The sequence below is a fragment of the Ammospiza nelsoni genome, chromosome 20, assembly GCF_027579445.1.
Source record: "Ammospiza nelsoni isolate bAmmNel1 chromosome 20, bAmmNel1.pri, whole genome shotgun sequence".
Lineage (NCBI taxonomy): Eukaryota > Metazoa > Chordata > Aves > Passeriformes > Passerellidae > Ammospiza > Ammospiza nelsoni.
The window spans coordinates 2,915,226-2,930,260 of NC_080652.1; the positions used below are offsets into that span (position 1 = coordinate 2,915,226).

At 45.3% G+C, this 15,035-nt stretch overlaps 1 protein-coding gene across 1 annotated transcript in view; it reads left to right on the top strand.

Annotated features, from left to right (window-relative positions):
• Positions 1-15,035, top strand: part of LOC132082091 (voltage-dependent N-type calcium channel subunit alpha-1B-like) — a 316,197-nt gene that overhangs the window by 207,382 nt on the left and 93,780 nt on the right. The window contains exons 17-19 of the mRNA XM_059486140.1: positions 1,834-1,951; positions 5,435-5,502; positions 12,868-12,974. Of these exons, the coding sequence (XP_059342123.1) occupies positions 1,834-1,951; positions 5,435-5,502; positions 12,868-12,974 (293 nt within the window). The remainder of the gene's footprint in view (positions 1-1,833; positions 1,952-5,434; positions 5,503-12,867; positions 12,975-15,035) is intronic.

Consider the following 15,035-nt stretch of genomic DNA (forward strand, 5'->3'; position numbering starts at 1 on the left):
TTTTTTCTCTTTCACCTACTAAACCCAAAGACAACTTCCTGTTTAGCAGTTGGATCTTCACATCCTGATGTTTTAATGCACTAAAAGTGGTCATTGTTTGGCTCTGCCAGGGCAGGGAGAGGATATGCCCAGAATTCCAGATTTTTGCTCCTCATTTCCCAGGGACATTCCCTGGTGGCTTTGCTCACCTTGGCTCCCCCAGAGCTGCCTTTCACAGAATTCACAGAGCCACCAGGTTGGAAGAGACCTTCAAAATCATCGAGTCCAAGCGAGCCCCAACACCTCAACTCAACCCTGGCCCCCAGTGCCACATCCAGGCTTTGTTAAACACACCCAGGGATGGGGACTCCACCACCTCCCTGGGCAGCCATTCCAGAGCTTTATCACTCTTTCTGTAAAAAACATTTTCCTGATATCCAACCTGAATTTCCCTTGGCACAGCTTGAGGCTGTGTGCTCTGGCTGTGTCAGTGCTGCTGCAGACAGAGCCCAGCCCCAGCTGAGCACAGGCACCTTTCAGGAGCTGTGCAGTGATGGGGGCAGCCCTGAGTCTCCTTTTCTCCAGGCTGAGCACCCCCAGCTCCCTCAGGGGTTCCTCACAGGGTTTGTGTTCCCAGCCCCTCTCCAGCCTCGTTGTCCCCTCTGGATGCTCTCATCTCAATGTCCTTCCCAAGCTGAGGGGCCAGAGCTGGACACAGCACTCAGGGTGTGCCCTCAGCAGTGCCAGGGTCTGGCTGTGGGTCAGTGTCAGAGCCCCCTGCCTGCAGGTGCCACCTTTCAGGCGTTGTGGAGAGTGATGAGGTTGTGGGAATCTACAAAATTAGAGGGTTTTGGGAAAGCTGCAAGATGTAGGCGTTAGATACAGCAGAAGTGTGAGTAGAGCTAAAGCAGCAGCCATGAGATTGGTCAGCAGAAAAAGTATTTAAAGTGTAGAAAAGCAAGGGCAAATAGAACAATGGTCTGTGTATTAATGCTTGTCAGAATAGCTCTCTAAGCTACAGAAAGTTTATCTAGCAAGATATTAGGAAGGTTAAAGCTTAATAATGGAGCTCTGTGCATTGTGTTTTAAGGCTCACAAGCAGGTATTGTATTTGAAATAAGCAAGCGTTGTTTGAACCAAAGGTCCGTGTGCTTATAGTGGTTGGATAGAACTACTGTCAGTGTGCTTTTGCTTTGTGTGATTGGTCAAGAAGCTTATAAAGTAAGTTGTGACATAAAGTTTTTTGGTTTGCTGCTTAGAATGTGAGCTGCTAGCATCTTCTCATTGTCATAATCATGTAATGAGACTGATGCTGGAAAATAAAACAGCTCAAGGTGCTTTCAGCAGCAGCCTTGTCTCATTCACGTCTGTAAATAGCCCCCCTTGTCAGCGTCAGAGGTGACCTTTCCTGTGAGTGACCCTTCCTGTGAGTGACCTTTCTGTGAGTGACCCTTCCTGTGAGTGACCTTTCTGTGAGTGACCTTTCTGTGAGTGACCCTTCCTGTGAGTGACCCTTCCTGTGAGTGACCTTTCTGTGAGTGGCCCTTTCTGTGAGTGACCCTTTCTGTGAGTGACCTTTCTGTGAGTGACCTTTCTGTGAGTGGCCCTTTCTGTGAGTGACCCTTTCTGTGAGTGACCTTTCTGTGAGTGACCTTTCTGTGAATGACCCTTTCCTGTGAGTGACCCTCTCTGTGAGTGACCCTTCCTGTGAGTGACCCTTCCTGTGAGTGACCCTTTCTGTGAATGACCCTCTCTGTGAGTGACCCTTCCTGTGAATGACCCTTCTTGTGAGTGACCCTTTCTGTGAATGACCCTTCCTGTGAGTGACCCTCTGTGTCCCTCTGCTCTGTGCAGATCCTGACGGGCGAGGACTGGAACGCTGTGATGTACCACGGGATAGAGTCACAGGGCGGCGTCCATTCTGGAATGTTCTCCTCCATCTACTTCATCGTGCTCACGCTGTTTGGTAACTGTATCCTTCCATCCTTGTGCCACAGTCCTGCCCGCTGTCATGGTCCTCGAGGACAGTCCCAGCATTCCTCTTTTCCTTGGAGTCTTGTTTGGGCTGGAGATGCAGGAGAAGGGGAGGGATGAACTGGGGGAAATGCTGGGGCTCAAGACAGAGTTCCTGGAGAAATGGGCTGCTGGAGCTGGATTGGAGGGGACAGAAGGTGCCATCGATGACATTGGTGCCTGTGGGTGGCACATGGCTCCAGCCCTTTGGCTTGGCTGGAATTCTGTCCTGCAGGATGAGGAGCAGGGACAGGAAGAGCAGAGCAGGCAGTGGGAGCTGTGCCTGTCACACGAGTGTCCACAAGGATTTATCCCATTCCTGGAGGAGCCGTGGCAGTGATGCTCAGACATCTCACAGCAGCCAGCCCCTTCCAGAAACACCAGGCTCTGCAAAACTGGGTCAGAGAGAGCAGGGAGGGAGGGAGAGCTCTAAATCTTCTGGGCTTGGCATTTGGAAATGGGATTAAGCTGTAATCAGGCTTGACAGCACAGCTGAGGGAGAGACGTTTCACCTCCGAGCTGCTGAGCTCCAGCGGGGCAATAATTCCCTTCCTCACCTTTAATTCAGAGGGGACCTCTCCCTGTTCCTTTGGCTTCCAGTGCCAGGGAAAGAGCAGGGCACGTTCAAGAGGAGGGGATCTGCTGCCCCTGCCATGGATTTGGGATTTGGAGAGTGAGAACCTCACCCACTGTAGGAGCATCAGGGGGTAGGACGGTCGGGACGGACAGAGACGAGAGATTTCTGCAGCCAGATCTGGAACTTGGGGTTTATTGCAAAGGGCCTGGGTGCAGGGCCCTGCTGGGAGCTGCCAAACACAGCTCAGAGCAGCAATGAAAGAAGAGAGGGGGAGAGAGGATGAGAGGGTGAGAGAGTAAAAGGGTAAGAGAGCAAAAGCATAAGAGAGTAAAAGCGGTAAGAGGGCCAAGTTCTCATTACAATACAATAAATCTTCTGTGTTGAATATTCTGATTCTCACTAACCAATCTAGTACAAGATACAAATCCTATAGCATCTCCATACAGCCAATAAGAATCATTACATTACCACACTCTGTTACATTTTAAACCCTACAAACTCCTCTTTGGGCCCCTTCTGCCAAGCTGTAGGGTCTGCTCTGACCCTTGGGCCTGTCTGCAAGCAGAGGGTGTTGTTCCATCAAAAGGGGATCACCTTCAGCTGGCCACACCATTGTTTTCCAGTTGTTCAGTAACTGAGGGATCTCAAAGCTTGCTTTCATTTCAATCTCACTTATAGTTTCCATATTCTCAAAATCTTTTGCCAGGCACTCATATTTATCAGGCTTTCCTGTTTCATCTTCCCCAACAACCCACCTTCTCCCTAAATCTCATCAGGTGCAGCTCTCTTGTTTTCCTTCTGCTGCTGAGGGGATCCAGGGCTGTTTTTCCTGAGTTCCTCCAGACATCTCCACTGCCTCTGCCATGTCCTTAGCCCACAGCCCCTTGAGCTCCTTGGGACATCACTGGGCATTGAGGAAGGAAGGAGGATGTGCCAGGTGGGATTCTTTGATCCTCCCTGAGTCCTTCAGGTTGGGATGAGTTTGCTGCAGGTGAGGCTCTGTGAGCACAGAGAGAGAGGGAATAATTTGCTTTTTCAATGTATCACAGCAAGGAAAAGTTTGTTTTTCTAAGTGGGAAGTGTCTCATGTTACGTTTCCATTTCCAGAGAGTCTGTGTGGAACTAGAAATGGTTTAATGAAAGTTTTATGATTAAAGTAACAACAGGATTTGGCCCATTTTCCAGGAAATTACACCATGCCTGGGTTCACTGTTATCCACTTAATTGATAAATTGAGGCATCTGTTGAGACAATAAAAAAGAAAAAAAAAAAAAAAAAAAACCTCCAAGAAAAACTGCAGAGGAGCCTGAAAAGAAAAAAAAAAAGAAAAGCAGGAGCTGCCTGGAGGATGCCACCCTTTCCTGGCCCTCAAGTGCCAGGCAGGAGATGATTCCTGGCTCTGAGCACTGCCTTATCCAGATTACACAGCCTGAGGCAGAGCCTGCAGTTTGGGAGAAAATTGGGAATCCCCCAGCTCTGCAGAGAGGACTGAGGGACCTTTTTTGGGGCAGAAACACCCAAGTCTGCCAGACTGTGTCTGCTTGGGAATCGATCAGGCCAGGCTGATCTGATAAAAAGAAATTAATTCCATTTCCAGGGGTTGCCTTTGTTACATGAGCCACTTCCAGAGGGTGTGGGAGGCAGGGGCAGGGAGGCAGTTGTCCTGCTGGGACATTTATTCCCTGATAGGAGGCTTGGAAGTGTTTCCAGCCTCTTGGAATTCCTTCCCAATATCCCATAAAACTGGCAGTGGGAGCCATTCCCTGTGTCCTGTCCCTCCATCCCTGTCCTTCTCCAGCTCTCCTGGAGCTTCCTGCAAACACCTGGATTAATTTCCTGAATCTCCTGCAGTCCTTTCAGTGGGTTTATGAACCATTCCCCTGCACAGTCCTACCTGGAGGAGCACACAGAGCTCTGCAGTGAGTGACTCTCCTGTCCCCAGGTGATGTGCAGGAGCCAAACACATTTTCTCCTTGGGAGAGTGGTTTTGCTGTGCTTTTGCTCTGCTTGCCCTCCTTCCCTGTGCAAAGGCAGCTGATTTATGGCTGCTCTGGGGCTGTTTTGCAGCCACAAGTCTGGAATAACAACAATAAACTCAGCGAAAGCTGAAATCATGAGGTGGAAAAATGAAAGTAAAAGAGGAATAAATAATTCCAGGCCAGTGTTATGTCTCAGGGATGGCATGCAGAGCTCTGCTGAGAGGCCTGGGCTGGGCACTGCCCTGGCTTAGCTGGGCTCTGGGCTGGGCTTAGGGGCTGTTTTATCAGCAGAGCTCATGAATGGGGCTGGGTGTGCTGCTCTGGGGCAGCTGAGCTCTGTGTGGGGCTCAGCAGGTCTGGGGTGCCCCATTGCCACCCCAGTGAGATAAGCCAGGATGGTTTCCTCCCGGCAGCAACGACCTGAGATTCACTTCTCCATGTTCTCCATGGCTTTATACAGCTCTGTGTGTATAAAAATGTAAATGTTGGCTTACAATGACCCATTTCCTGCAGCTCCACTGGTTGTGCTTTTAAACAAGAGGGGGAAATGAGGCTGAAATCTGCGTGAGGGGAAAATCTGCATTTCTGGGCTGGAGGGGTGGAAAACCAGGGGCCATGGTGCCTCTGGGAGCAGCAGGAGGTCCCACCCTGCCCCTCTGATAGGGTGACACCCCTCAGGTCCTGTTCCCTCTGCAGACAGGTGCTGGGGACACAAATGTGTGTCCAGCCCTGCAGGGCCAGCTCTGGGCAGGGTGGGTGAGCTGGGAATGGTGGCAAAGCTTCCAGGGATCAATCCATGAAACACAAAATGGGAAAAGAGGGGCAGCAGAGAGGGAATGATTGCTCCTGTGCTGTATGAAGAGCTTTTCCTTAGCTGCTCCCACAGATACTCTCCTGAACGTCTTCTTGGCCATCGCTGTGGACAACCTGGCCAATGCCCAGGAGCTGACCAAGGTAGGTGGGACATTGCATTTTATTGTAAATTCCAAAGCAAGGGGGACACCCTGAGCTGTGCCCTGGAGCCCTGGGGTCCCTGAAGGAGCTGGGACAGAGGCTAGATGGAGTTAAGGGGAATAAAGTGGAGATTTATTGAAGGGCACACAGGTGGCTCCAAGACAGGAGGAAGAGAGGGCTTGGTCATGAGATCTCACGTTTTTCTAAGTTCTGCTCCATTTGCACCTTGCAGTTCATTGTCCCATTCCAGCTTTAGCCCAGGCAGTCCCACCCTGATTGTTTTTCTCTCTCCAGCCCACGGGGTTTGTGCTCTTGGGCTGAGATTTGGGTCATTTGTCCTTGGTGCCCAGCTGGAGCAGGAATTGTTTTGTCTCCCTGCTCTGTGCACAGAGCTCAGCATCCCCTGATGTGAACCCAGACCCACACACTAAAGCAGCACAGAATGTGAAAAATAGAAAATCTAAACCTGAGGCATCACCTGCTGCACCTCTGATGACCACTTTGCACTGCAGAGAGGCACCTGGATGTTTATTCCCCTTCAGCTTGCTTTATTTTTGGTTGCAGTGAATATTTTGTATTTGCTTTATCCCAGAGTGGCCATTGCTCATCTCATATTTTCTGTTTCCAAGACCAGAGGAGAACCAATTAAGAGTTTTTTTGGCTGATTGGAAGCTCAGACAGGAGCAAATTCAGGCATTGTGGTGCTGCTTTTGCCCCTCTGGTGAGCAGCTTGCACTGCAGAGAGGTTCATTCCCCTGCAGCTTTCTTTATTTCAGCTTGCAGGGAGTATTTTGTGTTTAGTTTGGTCTCAACTTTGTGTCCCTTACCTTGCTGAGGTTGGTGATGGATTAAAGAATTAAAATATTCCAATCAGCTCCCTGCAAAACAATTTGCAGAGGCTGTTGTGAGCACTCTGGGGAGATGTTGGGATATTCCTGCTTCTCACCAGGTGTAAGAGAAGTCAGAGGCACCAAGCCAGGTCCTGGCAGGGGATGGCAGTGACACTGGTGTGGACACAGAATTCTGTTGGAGAATGTTTACACTGAGAACAGCTCAGCCCACAGTTGTGCAGGAGGACTGTGACTGTTGCCCTTGGTATTTGGGCTATTACACAACTTTGATTTCTTGGTGCACTCTGGTGGATTTATGAGGAGAATTAAAGGGATTTTTGCCCATCTTTACCTTTTCTCACCCATTCCTGTGCTCCTGGGGGCACAGGCAGCAGTATCCCCATTGGGTGGTTGTGCTTTAAAACTTTAATTGCTTTCCTCCTGACAGTGGCAGAGCCCTCTGCCCATGTGCTGAGGCAGCAGCAGGCACAGGTGGTTTTTATTTTTAGGGAAAGGTGCAACAGTTCATGCCCCTGGATCCCAAGGCCAGGCTGGATGGAGCTGGAGCAGCCTGCGCTGGTGGGAGGTGTCCTGGATGGGCACTGAGGTCCTTCCACCCTAAACCACCCCATAGAATTGTTCAAAATCCACAGAGATGCGGTGCTCAGGGTTGGTGCTGAGCTCTGGGGGTGGATCTGGCACTGCTGCACTCAAGCTTTCCCAACATTTTTGGCTCTTTGGGTCCCAGTGCAGCTCCACACTTGAGGGACACAAAGATTTCTCCACGTTTCCCACCCTCCTCCCGCTGCTGCAGAGCAAACCAGCCAAAGGTTCCCATCAAAAACCACATCCCTGTTGTGGCTGAGCTGCTCTCTCATCTCCCCTGTTCCTGCAGGACTGGCTCCAGCTCCAAGCTTTTCTGGAGCTTTCTCCCAACAAACCCTCCAAACAGCCTGGGTGAATTTTTTTTAATATTATAAATATTTTATTACAAATATTTTATTATATTTGTAATTAAAATATTTATAATAATAATATTTATTTTTAAATAATAATATATATTATTTAATATATTATATATAATAATAGAAATTATTAAATAATGTATATTATTATAAATAATTTTATTTTAAATACCGTTACAATAATTTTATTATAAATAGAATTTTTATAAATAGCATTTTAATAAATAATTTTATTATAAGTATTTTTGTTATTATAAATAATTTTTGCTATTATAAATGAAATTTTTACACATTTTTATTATTTTATTTTTTGTTCCAATTCTGTATTCTGCAACCCTCCTCCCTTAAAATGCTGCTCATGGCTGTCTTTAATGTGTCTCTGTTACTCTGTTGTTTAGAAGTTTTTCCTTTTTTTTTTTTTTTTTTTAATGGGAATTTTTTCCCCCTTTCAGCAGCTCAGCTGTTTCTGTGCTCACAGAAATCTCCAGTCTGGAGGCAAAGATCCTCCCAGATTTATGGGCATCCCATGCATGTGCAAAGAGGGGAGATGAGGCCCAGCACAATTCTTGGATAATGAAGCTCATCCTCCTTCTTTCTTAATCCTTTAAGTGCTTTCTTGTGAATATTTCAGCAGCTGACAGGGAGGGTTAGAAACCTGACGTTGGGGATGTTTATAAAGTCTAATTAAATATTGATGGATTCAACAGCATTGCCAAATCATAAAGCTTCTCCAAAAACTCTCTTGGGGATTTTTTTAAGTTTAATTTTATTTATGATCCCCCCCCCCCCCCCCCCCAAATCACTGGGGCTTTCAAAAGAAGAGGAAAAAGCTAAAATTCAATTAGACACATACCTGGAGAATGAGGGATTTCCTGCTGAGTAAATGATCATGCAAGCCCCAAAAATGGCCCAGAGATACAAGGAAGTTACTCAGGAGTCAGTTGGTCCCAGGAGACTCTTCTGACATTTATTCTGTGAAATTAATTGAGATCAGCACTGAATTTAATGTGGGAGAACCAGGAGCAATTGAAACTGCCTCTGTTTAGGGAAGGCAGAAAACTTTCCTGCCTCAGGACTGGAACATCTCAACTTTCCCCACTTCTGGATGCTAATTTGGATTTTTTATGTGGCATTTGGGCCATTTCTGGGCTCTGTGACCTGTAAGAGAAGCTCACAGAGCTGGGACTATATTTAACTGCAGCTTGATCACCCTGTGGCTGTTACAGAACTCACCAGCTTAGGAATGACTCATTTTTGGGGGAAAAAATAAAGAATCACCACCTTTGCTTTCAATCTATAAAAAATCTGCTCCCAGCTCCCTCTCCTGCTCTTCCTGTTCTGGCCTTGCACTGACTCAAACTCTGTCACCCAAATTTTAGTGATTCCTGAGACCGCTCCTCAATCACTTTGGGTTCCCTCACCTTTAAGTTTTTTTCAACATATTGACAAGATTTTCTTCCTGTTCATTTATTCAGAACAGAATTTACAATTGCCCCCAAAATTTGCTTTTCAAATCTCTCTGCTGCTCATGCAGAATGTCTCTGGTGACATCCAGCAGCTCCTGCTTTATCCTCACTAAACTGGAGGGTAAACCCACTACAAGTGAGGGTTTATTTTCCTAAATATCCAAGCAGGTAGTGTTTTCTCATCTCTGTGCACTGCCAGTGATCCCTGAAAAACCATATAAACATATATGAGGGATGTGGGAATTTGATGTAAATTTGTATAAAATTCTTGAGGAATGCCCAGAAATTCTGGACTGAAAGGAGTGGCCAAACCCAGAGCTGAGCATCCATAAATCCCCCTCCTTCCTATGGAAAAGGCTTTAACTGGCTGAATATATTCAAGAAAATTCAGTTTTAGTGATGTACATCATGATGGGTAGCAACAAAAATGGGTTTTACCCCATGCGAAGTTGATTTAAATGAAGATTTAGAGCTCTAGAAAACAGAAAGGGACATGAACCAGGGATGTCCTTGTGGGCAAGATCTTTATCTCTGAAATGGGGGTGACAGTTTGAGCTGGAATTTTAAATATCAGGTAAAAAAAGTAATGAATTTTTGGAGTCATCTGCAATATCTGCATGGAAGGAGCCACAGAGATTTACAAAGCAAACATCTGCTGAGGGCTGAGCTTGTTGTGAGGGAGGAACAGCTGCGTTTGCTGCTCCTTCAGGATGGAAATCCAGCAGAATTACAGAGGCACCCAGGAGAATGGAGCAGAAGCCAGAAATTTAAAAGAGGTTTTAAAACCTGCACCTGTTGCTTTAGGGGCAGAGAAAGAAAACTCAGCAGCCTTTGGTTTTTAAGCCTTTGGCTGCTAGAAATCCCTGAAAGGAAGAAATAATTTGAATTTACCTGGAGGATGAAAGGAAAACCTGAAAGATTTTTTTAATTGGGGTGTTATTCCTTTTAAAACTCGTGTCCTGAGGATAACATTTCTGCTGCATTGGGATGGGCACAGTTAATTTTTTAAAAATTAAAAAAATAAAACAGGAGCTGCTGTGGGATTTGTGTGGGAAAGACAATTTGTGTTGGAACCACTCAGGGATGTTTTGTTCTTGCTGAGCAGTGACCCCACAGTGTTGTCTTACACAGCAAAACAGTTCTGTTATCATTATGGTGCAAGGGTTCCATGTCCTCAGAGTTTCATACCATCTCGATGTTTCTCGTAGGCAGCTCCTCTAAACATTGACTGTTCCTGGTCCTTGCAGCAGCCATCTGACTCCAGTTCCCACCAATCACTCTTTTAAACCACTTGTTCATATTGGCTATAGGTGTTGCCTGTTATCATCCAGCCTGCTCCTAATCTTTAGTAACAGAGTCTAGCTGCAACCCATTGGAGGATAAGATTACATTCTATACCACCTTCATTTACCCATACTGTATCCCCCTACAATTCCCCCTTCTTCTTTTAACCACAGAGTTGCAGCTTTTCCAGAAGCACATATTCAAATAAATTACATTATGACATATTTGTACATTTAATTTAGAACTAAGAGTTATACAAGTGTTCAAACAGCATATTACAGCACAGATATATATATTCCTAAATGCTAGATCAGTTTTATAGCTTACAAAGTACTTATCTTCATATTTTATAAACACTAATAGCGGTAATTGATATATTTTGCCAATAGTTTAATAGTCAAATTGTGTTTCCCCAAATCCATGGGGTTATATGTTAAATCTGGTGGTCAAATCTGGCTTCCCTGAATCCATGGGGCAATATAATTTAGTCCCAAATCCACAGGCCAATATAGTTTAATCCTGAATCACACTGGACATACAGTTTAGTATTTAAGTCTTTTTTTTCCAAATCACGCAGTCATTTCCTGAATCACATCCCAAATCATGTCGGGGTCACCATGTGTTGTCTTATACAGCACAACAGTTCTATTATCATTATGGTGCAAGGGTTCAATAGCACCAGAGTTTCATACCTCCTCAATGTTTCTCATAGACAACTCCTCTAAGCACTGACTCTTCTTGGCCCTTGCAGTGGCCATCCAACACCTCTGACTTCATTGCCTACCAATCCACTCTTTTATACCACTTGTTCATATTGGCTACAGGTGTTGCCTGTTATCATTCAGCCTGCTCCTAATCTTTAGTAATAGGGTCCAGCTGCAACTCATTGGGGGATAAGATTACATTCTACATCACCTTCATTTACCCATACTGTATCTCCCTACACCACAGAGTGCAGGGGGGAAAACTGGGGGGGACAAGGACCTGGGGACACACAGCTGTGACAAACACATCTGTCTGTCCCAGTCTGCTCCATGGAGGGAGCTCTGCTGTGCTGGGGATGGCAAAACCCAGGGTGGGAAATGTGGAATTCATTCCTTTCTATTTTTCCACCCCAAATACACTGAATTTATCCCAATCCATGGGTGCTTTGCTGCTTTCCCACCCCAGCAGGGTGAAAGGACAGCTGGGACTGAGCTGGGGACCAGGGTTAAACCAAACACCCTTGGTTTGCAACAAGCTCCCAAAGCTTTGATAAATTGGAATTTGGCATAAAATAAAAATAAAATACTGGAAATTATGGAGAAAAATCCATAAAATGCTGGAATTTGGCAGATGAGAAATATTGACTTTGTATAATTGCTCAGCAGGTCTTTTATTCAGGCCTGGTTATAGACTTGCAAATATTTGCAAAGGGAAAAAAACCAAAGAAATTTATATGGTAACGATTTTTTAAATCAATTTTCCACTTTTTTTTTTTTCCTTCTGAAGGAGAAAAATAAAACAGTTTCCAAATGAGTTCAGTGGAAGCAAATAGCACCAAAGGCAGAGCGAGGAGCTGTTTATGCAGATGGAATTCAGGGTGGATAAATCTCTATAATTTCCTATTCCAAAGCTGGAGATCTGTCTGCTCTCATTATTTTAATCCTGACTCCTTGCAGCAGCAGCCTGGAGAGCAGAGGCAGACCTGTGCATTCCATGAAGTTTGACACAAGAGCCTGGGACTGCTCTCAGTGTGGTTTTCCCTGGATTTGTGAGATGCTGGTGTTGCTACCAGAGCTCTGTGCTGATCCTTCCATGCTTTGACTTTATTTTGAAGAAATTTTTTTAAAAAATTCCAGCAAAGTTGCCCTTGGTTGCCCTTGGCAACTTCAAAGTTGCCATTGAAGGGGAATCAGGTTGTTTCCTTGGGTTTTGCTGTTGCCTCAATGTTTAAGATTCTTTTTTGTAATTTTTTTAAATTAAGATCCTTAATTTTAAGTTTTAGTGGTGCTTTTCATGTTGGGTAGGAAGCGAGAAATCCCAGTTACAATCTTCAGAGGTTAAAAATCCTCCTGATCCAGGGATATGCAGGAAGAAGGAGCAGAACCCTGCTTTGCTCCACAAATGACATTTAATATGGTTCTTTTTTTGTTTTCTGAGTCCTCAGGGATCTGAGGTGGGTGTGAATAATTGATGGGAGCAGAACCATCCCATATCCATCATTTTTTATTATTGTTTCAGAAAAGTCCCCTTGGCAGGAGGTCAGGGAGGATTTAGGAGCCCGTGCAGGTGTTCCAGCAGGACATTGGCTTTAGAGGATTGTTCCACACACAGCTCTGGGATAATTGGGGAATTCCACCTATAAGTGTCCCATCCCTGCTCCCTCAGAGATCCTTCCCCAGTGCTGTGTGCTGAGAGGAGACCCAGCAGAGTCAAGAACATTTGTGAGGGTAAAAAACCCTCTTGACAAAACCTTGGCATTCTCACCTCAGCCTGCACCAAACCTGGGCCTCCTTGTGAGAAAATCTGCCCTAAATTAGAATTCCTGTGTCCTTGCAGCCCTAAATTGCAAATACTGTCTCTAAATTTCAAATATTGTCTCTAAATTGAAATGCTGTGTCCCTGCAGCCCTAAACTAAAATTCCTGTGTCCTAGAAGCCCTCAATTGAAATTCCTGTGTCCTTGCAGTCCTAAATTAAAATTCCTGTGTCTTTGCAGCCCTAAATTGAAATTCCTGTGTCTTTGCAGCCCACCAGTGGCAGCACCACGCCCCAGGGGAGCTCTGCTTGTTGTTATTCCATGATTTATTCCCCGTTTTCTCTTGGTTTTGTGCCCCAGGACGAGGAGGAGATGGAGGAAGCCACCAACCAGAAGCTGGCCCTGCAGAAGGCCAAGGAGGTGGCTGAAGTGAGCCCCATGTCAGCAGCCAACATCTCCATAGCTGCGTAAGCACCTTTGATTCCTTGGGACAGCATTTCCCTTTTGCAGTGTCACTGTCTGTCTGTCTGTCCAGCTGCAGCATCCCGTGGTCTGGGAGCCCTCCTGCACCACCTCTGGCCAAATACTTCAGTGCTGAGCACTTAATTAGGAGTTTAATGAAGGATTTCTTTCAGTTTGGTGCTCTTTGTAAGGCCTCAGCTCTGAATAATTGTGGTTTAGGAAGATTTTTTTTTTAAGGTGGATTTCACCAGGTGAAGTGTTAACATCCCACTTTGGATTTTAATGAGGAGATGAGTTTAATGATTTTTAATGAGTTGTTTCTGTGTGTGCACAGAAATAATATTTTTTAATAATCTTGAGAATTGACGTTCAAAGGCATCCTCTTAAATAGCTGGAAAATGTGTTTGAATTCCCTTTCCTTGCTGTGTGAAAGAGCTTGGGTGGAGTAAAATGCTGTGGTTTAGAGGCAGGAAGATCCATTTGGGATTCCCAGATGCCTGGATGAGGACAAGCACAGGCCCTGTGATACCAAAACCCTTGGAGAGCTTTGCTTAGGGCCCAACTTTTCCTGGATCCTGGAGGTGCAGAAATGAGGTGTAGGTGGAAATATTTGAGGTCCAGGTTCCTGTGTTTGAGACATCCCTGGAAATATCCAAGTGTTGGATGGACTTGGGGCTGCCTGGGGTGGTGGAGGGTGTCCCTGCAGAGGTTGGGACACGATTTAAGGTCCTTCCTTAAAACCATTCCATGACTCTGTTCTGGGATTCCTCACAAGGATTTGCTGAAAATGTTCCTTGAACTCTTCTGGAATTTCAGCATCAACACCAAAAAGTTTGCTCCTGCATTTTACTGGGAGCTGCTGATGTTTTCCAGACCGCTTTTACAGGGGGAGACCTCCAAGGGCTGGAGAAGCTCAAGCATAAAAAAAAAAAAAAGAAATTTCCTGTTCAATTTACTGGAAAAAACCTGAACTGCAGCCGGATCCCTTCGGTGGAAATCTCTTTTTACTGGGACTTTAATCCACTTTAGCAAAGACAAAAGGCCAAGTGGAGCCAGTTTATTACATGTGAAGGAAAAGAATATTATTAATTTGCCTATTTTATTCTTCTTACCATTTTATTTTGTCATTACTGCTGTAATCAGTTCCTCTTTATGCTCTGGCTGTTTGATAGTTTTAAATACCATTTTTTCCTTACAATTATTTTCTGGCCAGCCTTGAAAAGAAGTTAAATGAGGATAATTGCTCCTGCTCTTTGATGAATTTCTTGGTTCTGGTATTTGAAAATGCAAGATGATGATGGTGCTTATTTGCTTCTGTATTTTGCATGGGAAGACTTCTTAGAAATTAGGAGAAAAAAAAAACAACTCACTTCCATGGATCTAAGGTTGAAATTGTTAAAAATCACCTTTTCCCATGATTTTTCACCAGGTTTTCAAAAGCACAAGGAGATTTTTGTGACAACAATTCAAAGTGAGGACGAAATTACGGATTTTTGCTTATTTTGCCTCAAATTGAGTCTGCCCTGTCCCGACTGTGTGAAAATTCACAGGAGCACAGTGTAAGGGATGGTTTGCACATCTCCTGACCTTGTGACACTCTGTGACATCTCTTACCCTGCTCCATGGCCACTCACAGAGCTCTGCTTTGGGGAAAGAAAGCAACATTTAGGTCAAGGGATTGATGCCCAAAGAGATGAGGCCCTGGAGGAACAGGCAAGGGAGGAATCAGATTTTGGGAGATGGGAAGAGGATGTTGGGTGGATTGGTGGCTTGTGACCCATGAGATTTAATAAATCCATCTCAAAGCAATTTTGTACATAAATCCCAGAATATTCTGAGTTGGGAGAGACCCACAAGGACCAAATTCAGCTCTCAAGGGAAGAACCCACAGAGCGGTGGAGTGTCCATCCTCAGGGAGCTCCAGAGGGGCTTGGCAGCCCCTAAATCTTTGATAGGAGGGTGGTTTGCAGCTCCTAAATCTTGTATTTGGGATGGTTTGCAGCCCCTAAATATTGTATATAAGGGGTGATTTGAAGCCCTAAATATTGCAGGGGATGCTTTGCAGC